Below are 14,141 nucleotides of genomic sequence, written 5' to 3'. Positions count from 1 at the left end.
TTTCATGCTAGAGCGGTGACACACCAACTAAACAACAAAGAACTAGCGGCGACAGGCCTCTTTCTGGGCAAACAAGTGGCACCTGAACACACCACAAAGATTACAGCCAACAGCGCATCCAGCGCATCCAAAATGTGCCGCTACTTTCAATCACTCTCGCTCAGCATAGCCTGCCGTAGCTAGTTCTAATAAAGTATGTCCGATAAGACGTCGCAAGGCAGTGTTGGGCCCTGATCCCTTCTCGTGCACTGAACAGCTAATTCTGTCATCTCATTCACAGACATAACTGTCAGTATTTTAACATGCTGAATCGGTTATAAAGCTGTGGATAGGGGTCCAGCTAGTGCCAACGGTGCAGGGATATACTTTAAAAACACAGTAGATGTAGATGCCTACCGATGACCCGACATTGGCAAACGGTTGTCCGCTTTGTGTGTCACAAAGTATCAAGGATTTTGTTACTTTGTAGCAAAAAAACTCAAAGCTTACAGGGATGCTTTCCAAGACTGATGCTTAAATATGTTAGAAAGTAATAGGAAGAAATATTGTAATGTACTTTTAATAAACGGTAATAAATAATATATTACTGTTAAAGTAACTTCTATATATACGCACACATGTACATGTCATATTTCTGCAATTTGGGGCACAAATGTATATGTATACTGTAGAGTATTTGTTGGTAAGTGATATGTCTTTTGCTCCTTTCAGGTCTCACTGATCTCTGTGGCCTCATTCTCTTAATGGACGAGAAATCATTTTCTTTAACTGTCCACCTTGACTAAAATGTGCTTAATGTAACCTGCACCTCCTAAATCTGACACGTTCTAACTCGGCTGTGTGTCACTGACACTATCAAATGATGGGGAAACAAGCCTGGGAATCTTAGAACTGATGATGGGTCCGACTAATGACAACAGCAGTATAATGAAACTGCAAACTCACAGCAGGGACCCTTAGAGGGTATTTGACTGTCTTAATGCACAGTGTATTACTAGGTACCTGCAGCGCCTGCATCCTGCAACTTATTGTTACGTAGTTTTGCTGTGATGCAACATGATATGAAAGTGCAGTGTGACTGACACAGCGGTGCCTCTTTTGGCATTAAAATTCAAAAGATCACTCATCATTCGTGTGTGCAAGCTAACTTCAAACGAGGTGTGTGCAGCATTTATTTTCCGGTGTGCTGTTGTGCATAATTCTGTGTGATTCTGCCGCAAACAGGATTATGTGTGAGATCCTGTTTGTGTTTTAATAATCAATAATGAGTCTAACATTACATACACTTAAAGTCACTGTTTTGCTAATTCCGACCCAGACTCCATCTCTGGTGCTCATCAACCCTGTTCAATCAGCTGTGTGTGTCTGTGTGCGTTTGAGTGCACGTAAGGATTTACACAAGTATCTTGTGCAGCTTCTCTGTCTTCCATCCTCTTCCCTTCTTGGCCCTTCCTCCTTCTTGCTATCTTCCCTGTTTCCTCACGTCTCATCCGTGTCTCTCCCCCACGCTGAAATGGGTCATCTGTCCCTGACAGGAACGAAAACGAGAACAGGTACTTTGGTTTCGGCACGCCATCTCTTTTGACCTGCGCATGTCAGGAAGGGGGAGCAAACCGATGTTTCTCCATGAGCTGGGGAGAGCTGAGGGTGTACTGGAGCTTGTTTGGGGGGGGACCAAACAGGACAATCAGACTGCATTGTTGGCTCTTTGGCCTGTCTGCAAAGAGTGATTCATGGTGTCAGTCCAGCTGGCCTGCTTTCATTTATGAAGCATTATTTCAAAATTGCCATAGACAATAAGGAGCTAACACCACAGTTCTGAGTTCTAATTTACAGAGAGATGGAAAGAGTGTCAGGCAATGGTTCCTTATGGGTGTCATACCGTTAATTTAATAATTTGTCTTAACCACACTGTCTCAATGTCAACAGTGCCGTACTAACCTTTGAGCCAAGGAACAGGCCTCTCTGCATTCATAGCATTCTGATCACATGATGGTCACAACATCCAAGTAATGCGCAAACAAATAAAGAACAGAGTTGTACATTAGTCAGCAGGCACATTTTTTGTTCCCTAAAATAGAGTTTGAATAGTTTATCCTTCTGGCCAGCTGCAGTCAACCTGGAAACTTCACTGTAGTGACAAAATTCTGGGAACCTTCCCACTGCTACTGCACCTACAGTACAGGCTCTAAAACTGCTTTCAGCAATCAGCTCCCCCTTAGACTACAAACGATGATTGTTCGGTTTCTGAGTGTGAACAGAATTAACAAAGAAGGGCCAATCAGTCAGCTTTATATTTTTGGGCAAAGCCAAAGTAGTCTTCTCTGAGTTCCTATGTTATGGTAGGCATTCCTTTAAAAAGCCTGGCTGTCTTGTGATTGCTCAGCGTGCTCAGACACTCTTGTTAGTTCTAGCTCCATATTGGAGCTATAGAGCACAGACACACGGGCTAATTAAAAAAAAAACAACTAGCTGCCACAAAGGCCAACTCTTGCATCACTTCACTTGCACTTTGTCTGGACCAAAACAGACCAATTGAAAAAAAGTAAAGGACAAAAACTGCATCCATTGACCAAATCCGCACAGACCCAGGACTAAAGATATACGAACTCTAAACAAAGCGGCGTTAACGTACCATTTGATGCCACTTTCTCTCACCACAAACAGTTTATCACTAGACTTACTTCCAATTGAGGATATGTCTGATAACTGATCTGATCTGAACTGATCTAAACGGTTAATCAGAGTGGGTCTCTCACCAATTGGAGGGTCCGTACCAATTGTGTGGGACACACCACAAAAGGTAGTTCACCGGCGGCCTGAACATGTGCAACACCTCAGATAGGGTTCTAACATTTGACTCTAGACTTTGAGACGAGAAATACAGTGCCCTATCCATCCATCCATTATCTGTAATGGCTTATCCTGTTTAGAATTAATGGGATGCTGGAGCCTATCCCATCTATCATAGGCCAGGAAGCAGGGTCCACCCTGAACAGTTCCCCAGTCTGTCTCAGGGCCAACACAGAGAGACATACACAGACAGACAACCAGTCGCAGTCACATTCACACCTACATGCATTTAGGAGTCACCAGTTATTCTAACACGCATGTCTTTAGACTGTGGGAGGAAACCCACACAAGCACGGGGAGAACGTGCAAACTCCACACAGAAAGGCTGCAGCTGGTCAGGAAATTAAACTGGGACCTTCTAGCTGTGAGGTGGCATTGCTAACTACCCCACCACCATGCTGCCCACAGGCCCTTATAATAACAAAATGATACCCCTCATAAGCCTGGTGATAAATAAATGTGTTTATTTTTTGATGCAAACTTGGTACTATACATACAAAGTACGAGATTTATTCGAAAATGAACAAAACTCAAGGTGAACGCGTTATGTCCCAGCACCCAACAGAGCAGCTGTTGAGGGTTGTGCAGGGTTTTGCAAAAGTTTGAAACAATATAGAAAATGCTTCAGGTTAAGCCCCAGGCTGTTAGTAGTCACAAGGAAAGAACATTAGCATCTAAACCTTTATGAAAACACACAGACCATGGCCCCCTGCCACACAGTAAACACTAATTTAATCTTTAATTATGTTGCTCAAGGCTGCTTTTGTCAAGCCTGATATAGAGCAGCTACGATTTAGTTCCATTGCTCCGTGGAAGAGGACAATGATGCATTTGAGCTGCATATGGATTAGTCAACAACAAGGCTGTCGCAACCCTCATCCCTTAAAAAAAAAACAGCGAGGAAACATTCATGCTTACATACACGTCTGGGTCTTCATGGATCAGCTGTTCCAGCCGCAACAATAAAATCATAGTGATCCCTGAAAGTAGCCTGAGTGAACAGTGTGGCAGGTCTTGCACTTTTTTTTTGTTCCAGCAGGCGCTAACATGTTTTTCGCCCTTCTGGAGGTTAATTGCATTGTTTTTCCTCCACCGGCTGACATTTAAAAAGCATCCGCCACCAGGTGCAGAGGGTGAGCGACGGTGAGGGAAATCAAATTGAGGCGTAGTAGGCGGGGGCAGGGCGGGCTCTGTTTGCCACAGTTTGACACCCTGAAGGAACTGATTTAGACTCCAAACAACTGGAGAACATTTGGAGGGCAAAGCACAGAACAAACACCTCAGAGATCCAAACAAAACATTTTATGAATCCTACATACTGCAAAATAGAAACCGGATTTTTACACGATGCGCTGTTTCTTCTGTGCTTAGCTTCTCTCGTTTCTCCCAGCTTGTTTGGCATCTGCCTTGTTTCAGTAGGATTCATCTTAGGATGACAATTAAACATTATTAATCTCTACAATGGAAATGCATTTTATTGCATGAAAAATCACACGGAAAACGTATTGATTTATTAATCTAAAGGATTGCAGCTTGGGACTTAATAATTCATTATGATTATCAGCACTGTGCAAACCAAGTGAATTACTGAGTTCTGGGAATGAAGCATTGCTTAATGAAATCACACGGGTCAAGAAACAGCAGCACTTGGACCTTCATACGGCCTGTAAACCTCCAGGTCGCTCAAAGTTATTGTATTCGTACGAGAAACCAGAGCGGATCACAGTTGACAGCTGGACCTAATGCTTTACCTGTGGCCTGCCCCACTTGCTGTAGCTGTGCACATATAGTTTATACTTTGTAACTGAGAATTATAAGTGACACTAGATAAACTCAGTTTCATCTTGACCTCCAAATAAGGTAGTTTAGATCATCGCTAACAACACAGCCCTGTTGTCAGACTAGTACATCAATATTAAATGACTACACAATGTAAATAACGAGATGTCTGCTGGGTTTTTACCTGCTGTCTGATTGTCTAAATGCTTGTGTTTCTTGCCGTGGCATCAGCAGTATTAGAACTGACGGAAATTAAAAAAAAAAAGTCAAACAAACGAGTGAGAGATAGCTGTGACGTATGCTAAGTATTATCATTTATTTTAAACTGGGGCTTAATTTTTTGTCAAGATTATGTCAATTGCATAATATTTACCTCCATCCATAGCTAAAATATACTACAGTCGCTTTCATAGCATTTTTACCAGAATTTACACCATTTCACTTGTCGCACATTTTACTGCATTTGAAAAAGAATTTGTAGCTGTGGAAAAAAAATGTTGATAATATATTTAGATGGGATTTAGTTTTTTTTTTTTAATTCAGAATTACTTTACAGCCCAGTAAAATGTGCAGAATGTGAAGGAGTGTGAAGTGTAAATGTTAATGTTTTCTTCTCCTTACATCAACAATTGTTAGACCTTGTCCATCTCTTTCATGACTTGTCTTTTTGTTCTACCCACCCCACCTTTTTGTCTGTCATCTTTTTCTCTTCTTGGATTCATTTTTCCTAATTGATCCAAAGGTCACTTGAAAGGTATGAAAGAAGAGTATTCTGTATTACATCAGTTCTCCTAAATCCTGTGACAAGGACTTCTCACTTTCTGTTGTGCATTTGCAGTGCATCTTAATCAATTATTGACTATCAGAGCCATCACATTCTGATATGAATTTATGGTTGGAATTTACTCTTATGTAGAGTAACTAACTCAGAGTTAAGAAAACAGCTGATCTTCCAATGTGTGTCACTTACATGAGATTCTGTGAATGTTGCACTTGGATGAGCTTACATTTCGTTATACAAGGAAGGTTATCAGAAGACTCGCTTCCATTCTCTAACTTACTTCCCCACCTTTGCTCTTCTACTTAGAAATTGCACCTAATCAGTTAATTGAATCATTCCCTACTCTGCCCCTTTTTCAGTCTGAAGACATTTTGAAGTCAGGGAAATAAAAGGCTCCTTCCTAAAGCCCTCTGGCTCATTGAAGTTGCTGGTGCAGTACGGTGAACAAATGAAAGCAGGCTTGGCAAATGTGACCAGGGCAGGCGTTCGGAAAAAGGCTCTGCCTCTTGGCCAGATATATTTAATTATCTGTAGGAGATGTAATCTTGAAAGGTTTCAGTGGCACTGGTGCATAAAGAGATGTCCTTCTGATTTACCCCTGGCACTTTCAAAAGAATATAGAACCACCGAGTCACTTTCTGCCAGCTACTGTGCAGCTCATATTTCTGCCCCCTGCATGTGAGACACTGATTATCAGGATGTCCACATCTGAATCAATGACAAACGGGGCCTTCTGGATACTTTAGGAACGGCACTATTTTCTACTGTTGTCTCCGCACGCCAGCACATTATAGAGCGGCACAGGAGGATTCAGCGCTTCTCATTTTTGTTTCGACATCCTCAAATCCTCCTAAAACAGTCCCAAAACTCCTGAGATATTCTTCCCCATGAAACTGAGACACTGGCTGGGCAAACGTTTTATTAGCCCATTGTGATTTTAAACAAGTGTCCAAGAAATTCCTTGTGTAGAGCTCAAGTGAGTATTTCTGTATTCAGATCGACACGTTGCCAGACTATATACAACGTATAAGTCATGTGCATTATGTTCTGGTTGTTGTTCTGCCACACTCTACGTGTTGTTTCATTAGGGTGTCGCAGTTTGCCGTGGATTAAGGACAGCACAAGCGGCGTGTGTGACGCTTCGTATATACTGGCACCTGCTGGTTTTGGAGCACACCCATCGTAATTTATATGCAGGTTAAAGAAGAAGATGGCAGATTTCAACCTCAGCAGGTTGACGAACAAAGAAGATTTCTTAGTCAACATTGAGTATGTACAGTAACATGTTATGAGGAAATTTGTGCTCTGCATTTAAATCCCCACCCATCAACCACAGGTGCCACCCAGGTGTCTAGCAGTGAGGACAAACCTGGGGCATGGCGTTATGGATCCCAGCCTAACGCTCTACCCTTTGAGCCAAAAGGTTACACAATAAGGACGAGTGTTTAGGGTCAAAGTGATGAGTCTTAGAAACATCTCGAAAACACTTAACTTACGGAAACAGTCGACAACTTCTGGCCGGGGTTAAAAGTCAATCATCATCATGTCTACAGCCACAACACATGTGAACAACAAAAAATATTTAGTTCAGCATCCAACCTGCCGGTGTTCAGACACAATGAAAATTCTCACTGTCCTCCGTACTGACTGTTATGATGAGCTCTCTCATGTAGCATATTAATTGATTAAAAGATGACAACTTTTCCTCACATTTATCCATCTTACGATTAACCATTCTCGCACACTTCGTATGGTCTGAAACATTTTTTCACCTCTTCACCTTCTCACATGTCACTCGTGCTTTGAAAGTGTCCACTGTGTTGTCCACTGTCCACTCTCTTATAACAATGTCTTTGGCTCTACACTGAATAATTTCTTTTATGTATCACAAAGGTTTCTTGTCCACCATTACTCTTGATTGTTAACATGTCTGGTTTCTAAACTGCCTCAAGTGATGTTTGTGGGTCCCAAAGTGTTTCAGCATGGAGCATGACTCCGTTCTCTCCTAGGGCATCTGAATATACAGTGTGATGTTTAATAACCTTGGAATTTGGCGCAGACACATGAGCAGCGAAGAAAAAGCCCAGCGTCAAATATCTTAATTTTGCATCCTTAAAATGCATTTCGTGCTGTTATGCTACTGGCCTGATCTGAGACAAGAGTTAGTCTACGGCTCTTTCTCTCAGTGCATGCAAGTTCTATTTCCCTTAAAATCAGAGTTAGGAGACATGCAGCCATGCTCTGATCGGAGATCGGAGCCCAATTCCATCAAAAATGTACAATGGAGTTTTCAGGCTTCAATCTCAAATCACAATACAGCCACCATTAAGCATGTGAATGCAAAAGTCTTACAGTGTATGAATGTTTGAGGACAGTATTTTTCTCCTAATCATCCCTGTTTCCCGCAAAATACTGTTGGTCACTTTATTTGTTTTGCCCAATATGATGTAAATTCTTGCCTGGATTGTTGTCACTTGCATCCTCTTTCCCATGTCAGAGACCAGTTTGGATTGGGTATTTTCAAGTTCATTCTTATAAGTACTCACGTGACACGCACAGTACACTGAACGAGTCGTAATCCTTGTTTTGTCCAATGCCTCAATTTTGTCCAAGCTGGTCATTATACAGTGAACTACTTTTTATACAAAAGAAGATTAAAACGAGTATGAAATACTGGATGGTGTGGAAATGGAGAGAAATATTGAACGCGTTCTAAAAGTTGTAAAAGTGCAAGTGTTGGCCTAAAAAAAAAAACTATCAGGCACTATATTATTCCTGAGCTGCAGTAAAGAGCTGCATCCTCCTTAACACACTATGACCAGAGTAGTGATTTGGCCCGAAGCGTAATGTTAACTTCAGCTGAACTTTAGAAAGCAGAAATACAACCTAAAAATAGTGTATTTTAATATACTATTTACTATTATATACTAATATTGTCACTGTAACATCCAGTTCAGTTGAGCTGCATTGGAAATGCTTCATGACCAGTACAGTAGTGAGAAAGACAACAGAAATCAACATCCAGCATGTGAGTACTGTATTAATGCAGATTTGAAAATATTCAAAACTGCCCTTTAAAAAAATGTTGGAAAAGAAATGATTCGTAAAACATTAAGTAAAAGCTGGGCCTGGGTGACCTGAACATTCTGCCATTTCATGAAGAGTTCTTAATAGAAAACAGAGATATGGATTAACATCATTTCTTTACCTGTTTACCTTATTCCCCATAACTTTGTTTGTTTTCCCTTTGATCAGCCTGTTCATATAACAGGTTTCCAAACTCCTGATGACGCTCGTGTAACAACACCCTGGTGCCACGCTAACCTTTGACTCTCCTGTTCATGTATCTGTGCAGCAGCGATGAGGACAACAAGCCCCTACAGGGCAGCCAGACCTCGCTGGATGGGAACGTGAAGGAAAGCGACGACAGCCTGGTGGACTATGGCGAAGGTGGCGATGGCCAGTTTAACGAGGACGGCTCCTTTATCGGCCAGTACACGGTGAAGAAGGACAAGGACGAGACGGAGGGCAATGAGAGCTCTGAGGCTACTTCGCCTGTCAACGCCATCTACTCACTGGCGTAGCCCTGTAGCAGCACGCGGCGAACTTAGTGACGACCTCAGATTACGGAGCGTCATGACAAACCACAGCACCATACACCCGACACAGACACACACAAATATAATAATATATGAAACACATTCAACCCAGAAAAAGCGCAGCGGGGGCCTGTCTGGAGACTGGTTTTCTCTGCAGATCAAGTGGAGGGAGACGCGAGTGGCATTAGACCACAAGCCCATACTTTCTGTTTCCAGCTCTTAGAATAGGGCCCACTGGAGGGGACGTTTGGACAAAGTGGACAGTGCTTGTTTTCCTCTGCGCTCGGCCTGCCCTTTCCCCACACAGACTTGAAAGTGTGCCTTCAGGGCAGCCCTCAGCATTTGGAGGCATCAACAAGCGTCCTTTAGAGATTTTTCTTTGGCTCGTTTCTGCTCCGAACATTCTCGGCGGCCCCGCGGTCTGTCCCCGATACACCCCCCTACCTTTCTGTAGCATCCTAGTGAAGTCCACACACACACACACACACACACACACACACACACACACTCGCCCCATCCTGTAACATATCAGCTTCAAACCATCTATCTCAACAGGATGCCGGCAGATATGTTTATCATATTGATATTTACACAAAGAAAGATTTTAGTTTTTCCACAGCTGGTAGACGAGTCTTTGAACTTAACAAATGCTGTATACAATTCTGGCACACATTTTAGTGCCCTGCAAAACTATGCACCTCCACTATACCATTTTGGCTTTAATCTGGTTAGTAAAAGTACACCTTTTGAGTTCCATCTTTACCACTCATGGGCTAAACTCACATGCTTTTATTCACTTTGCCTTGTACAATATGGCAGACATATTTTTCTTACCTCTAATCCTGTGTTGTAGTCCAGACGTTTGAAATGGCTGCCGTGAGATGCCATTTCTGCCACGGGGCAGCGAGCCCTGCTACTGTATCGAAGCTGTTAACCAATCTTTTTATTTTTTTTTTTTTAAAAGAGTGTCATTATTTTGGAGCATGGCAGTGTCTGAGGCAGCAGAGAGGAAAGTTAGTCTTGCTTGAAAAACATCAGTAGACCACAACCCAGTAAATTCCCTAGTTAGCATGTAAGCTATTGCTGCATTCCTGTCCAGTGGAATAATTAGTGCTGCAATCTGGAAACATTGGTTTGTCATTTGTTTTTAACCATACAAGTAAGCGTTACAATTTTACAAAAAGGTTTCAAATCTACAGTTCACCTTTAGCTCCTAGATTGTGTAACGTCTAGGTCGTGTTTTATCCCATGGAAATTGAATGCAGCATGAGAAGCTGTGATCCTTAAGCTGTTTTCAGACTAAAAATGTACGTTGTATTATTCACACAAAATGAGTGGATTGTTATTACAGCCTTTGTTTCTTCATGCCACACAGGCTGAGAACAGACATTAGCTAAACGCTGACAGAGTTTCCACTTGTGTCTGCGGTTCTCTCTTCACAACCCCCGTCTCCTTTGTGAGGTCTCCGACTCAGTCTGTGAATTTGTCTTCATCAGACCCCTTCGAATATGCTCTTTCTTTTTAGTCTGAACCCATCTTTACTAAGGGAACTCCACATCTTAAGGGCCACATTAAGGCCACACAGAATACTGTGAAATGTTGAGTTTACAGCATGACAGTGTATCCCGTTTAATTCACAGCCACTTTGAAAATGAAACGTTTCAGCTTAATATTTAGCAGAAGAAGAAAGTAAAAAAAAAAAAAAAAAACTGATTTGCTTGTGATCATGGGTTTCACCATCAGGTTAGCACTCACACTCTAGGTACCTGCTACTCAACAGCACTACAGTATATTAAACCCTCCGATTCTAAATCACATAGATCTTAACTGCAGTTAGCAACTGGAGCTGACGTTGTATTTTAAATGTTTATTTTATATTTCTATTTATTACATTATGTGAATAGTATTAATATATTAGTTCCTAATTTAATAATTGTTATTTACACTTTTTTGAAATTATTTTGTTGTTTCACACCAGTAATGGCTAAGACAATGATGATTCCAAAAGCTGTTCTTGTTCTTCATCAGAGGTGTTAAACACATTAAGATATTTTTGTAGCAGCTGGATTTTCTGCTGTAAACAAAACGACAACAAAAAAAAAATCTGTCATCCATGAAAAAGGTCACGTAAATACGTCCATTGTGCTGCTCTTCTCGTACTCATGTTGTATTACTGTTACTCTTTGTTGTACTTCAGATTTATGCAATATATTACTGCCATCACACAGAAAATTATTATTGTTCCTTATTCATTATTTGGCATATATTCTGTACATGTAAGTCCACAAAATCTCTTATCTTTGTAAATACTTCCTAGTTAATTTTCCCCCAAAATGCTTTTATCTGAAATTGAAACAAAGACTCACAAATCTGTAACCAGAACGCAAATGTGACGGGTGCATCTTTAGTTCATCATGCACCTTTGTATTTTAGCTTTGACTAACATTTGCATTCTGACAAAGTATCAAGAATAATCCTTTACTCCATGCTGCCCTTTGCTTTGACATTGTAATATATGGTACTGGCTGTGGCAAATCAGTCACGTGTTTGATAATGGTTTGGATTCTATATTGTGGAAGAGGAAACCGTTAGATTCTCTATGATGTAAATAAGTGCTCCTGCAATATACTGTCGCACACAAACTGCTAGTAGGCCTAAAAAAACATGCATTCGCTAAGGTACTGGAACAACCTTTTTTTTTTTTTCGAAGTGCGTCTTTGCCTTTCTAACATGCCTACTGTTGCATAGCTGTGTTCCATTTCAGGGGTCACCTTAAAAGATAGTCGAGCCTTGTGCAAACCAAACTAAAATGCAAATGACTCTTTTCATGTCTGCGTTACCACAAAAGCCCCACTGTGTCAGTCCTATGGATTTTGTGTGCAGCCTAAGATGAATTCAGATCATTTAATTTGCATATGTGCATATATGTATGCTGGTGTCTAATAGGATTAAAATCTGAGCATGTCCAATGTCCACCCTGCTGTCTGTGCTCATGAACACTGTGTAAAATTCCAAGATTTCATGAAGGAATCTGGGGATTCCCAAGACATTGATATTAGGCTTCTGCATTTTCACTGTGTCATTCTACTAGGTACAGTAGGTTAGTGAAGGACCTGATGGTGGCACCATTTCGATTGGGGACAACTGATGGTCCAACAGCCAGTGAACACACTTGATCTGATATTATGTCCACTTGACAGCCACTGAATGCGCTGTTAAACATGGGTCTCCATCAATGGCTGCAAGTCTTGTCTCATTTTTACGAAGTAGAGGTGAATTAGGAAAGAACTTACTGATCCATTATAACATTTTCAGTTTATGATTCTGAAAAAAGAAGGATCCTAAAATGGAACACAGCCCACAGCAGCACCCCATTGACAGGCTCCCCTTTTAAAAAACTCACCCTTTCGGAGACAAACAAAAGAGAGATCAGATTCTCCAAAATCCCAACCTTTGTGTCAGTTATTGCCTCTACCAAAAACTCTCAATGTTCTCGTCCGTCTTTGTGCAGAACCTCAAAGCAGCATCCTCTGAGTTTAATTAGCTGGGTGTTTTCTCTGATGCCATCGCTTGACAGTATATTCACTCTAACCTTTTTATGACCACAGAAGATTGTTTGTTTGACGTCCCGTGCAGGAAGAAGCACTGAGAAACCTTTATAAGTGACAAATTAAAGGAAAACAGACATAAAAAATCTTACAAATAGTTGGCTCAGAACAGCTGTAATTTCCTACGGCATTGCTTCCCCAAGTCTCTGTCTCATACTTACCAAACCATTGAGCAGTGGTCCTTTATGTCCTAAAGACGGGCCATCATCAAAATAGTAGAGACCAGGATAAAAAAAAGTTTCATCATAGGATAAAGGTTATTTTTTTATTTCTGGGTTCTGGCATAACAGAGCAACAGTTTGGGCCATGCAGTCCAGTTTGTACTGTCCTCCACACATGCACTTGCCCACTTGTTAAAATACGATCTAAATGCAGATGTGACTTTAGTCACTGTTGCTATTGAAACTCCATGGCAGTTGAGCAGCCTCTGTGACTGAAGCTCCTTTTTCAAAGTCTCTTTGATCTTTTCCTTTTGCCATCTTTATTCAGAATCACGTGGGCCTGCCCAGCATCTTTTAGCTGCCACAGAGCAGGACTGGGTGACTGGATGCTAATTGTAATCCGCAGTGCACCTGTGTGTCATACTGTTTCTCCACTGCTTTTATAATGGTTTCTCCTATAATTTGTCACCTGGCCATAGGTCTAAATTCTTTCCTCTGAAGATCTGGTCTGGTAACCTGCACCTCTCTTCCCATATGTCACTGGAAGTGGATGTGGGTAGAGGTTGTAAACTGGCTGTATAACAAAGAAAAGTGATTTGTGCACATTTGCTGATACGCAGTGCTTCTTCTTTGTGCACATTGATTTAAGGAGCAGTCGAGTTTCTCTTTTTACTGTCTGCATTGTCTCAACTCACCTTTCATGGGGAAAAATGTCAATGCCCAGTTTTACGGCTTTGTGTTTTTCATCATTTCAGAATGCTGCAAAGTCTAGACTGGTGCATTGTTTTTTTTTTTTAAATGATTGATCACATGCTGTTAGGCTTTTTTAATGAATTCCCATATTAGCATCTTTTTGGTTTTTTACCTTGTGTATCAGAGCAGCTCGTCCAAGTCTTGCTTGAACATGCAAAATAACAGCTTTTGTAAGGAACATCTACTCAACAGAAAATGGCATAAATATATTCACCGTGTATGCGTGTATGATGAGATGTTGCAACTTCTGCTAGCGAAGCCCTCTTTATAGTAAAGCTATCTCCTTTTCTCTACCTCCTGACTTCTTGCTTCTCATTTCATCCCCGGGTTCTTTTTGTCTGATGCAACTTTGTATAACACTTTCAGAGACTCATGGAATAAAAAGCTAGTTTAGCAGGAAACTGATCAGTTTGCAACAGAGACATTAGATTTTTTGTTATCGAGTCATTAGCTTTAGTTAATTATTCAATCAGCCAGCTATCGCTATCTTGTTGAATCAGGCACTACAATTTCCAAATGCTAATAAGTGTCCATCCCACCTTACAAGAGGCAAGAGATGGGATGTATCCTAAAAATGCAAGTCAACCTAAAGCTGGCTGCAAAAAAA

At 41.2% G+C, this 14,141-nt stretch overlaps 1 protein-coding gene across 36 annotated transcripts in view; it reads left to right on the top strand.

Annotated features, from left to right (window-relative positions):
- nfasca (neurofascin homolog (chicken) a) overlaps positions 1-13,828 on the top strand; it is a 117,595-nt gene extending 103,767 nt beyond the window's left edge. For 26 of the 36 annotated variants that reach the window (XM_067503791.1, XM_067503794.1, XM_067503788.1 and 23 more), the window contains 2 exons: positions 1,536-1,553; positions 8,769-13,828. In XM_067503791.1, the coding sequence (XP_067359892.1) occupies positions 1,536-1,553; positions 8,769-8,997 (247 nt within the window). In that variant the 3' untranslated portion in view covers positions 8,998-13,828. The other 10 variants (XM_067503790.1, XM_067503815.1, XM_067503805.1 and 7 more) reach the window with 3 other exon arrangements.
- The last annotated feature ends 313 nt before the right edge of the window (positions 13,829-14,141 follow it).

This window comes from Channa argus, chromosome 5 (assembly GCF_033026475.1).
Source record: "Channa argus isolate prfri chromosome 5, Channa argus male v1.0, whole genome shotgun sequence".
Classification (NCBI taxonomy): Eukaryota; Metazoa; Chordata; class Actinopteri; order Anabantiformes; family Channidae; genus Channa; species Channa argus.
This window is presented reverse-complemented; position numbering and strand designations above follow the sequence as displayed.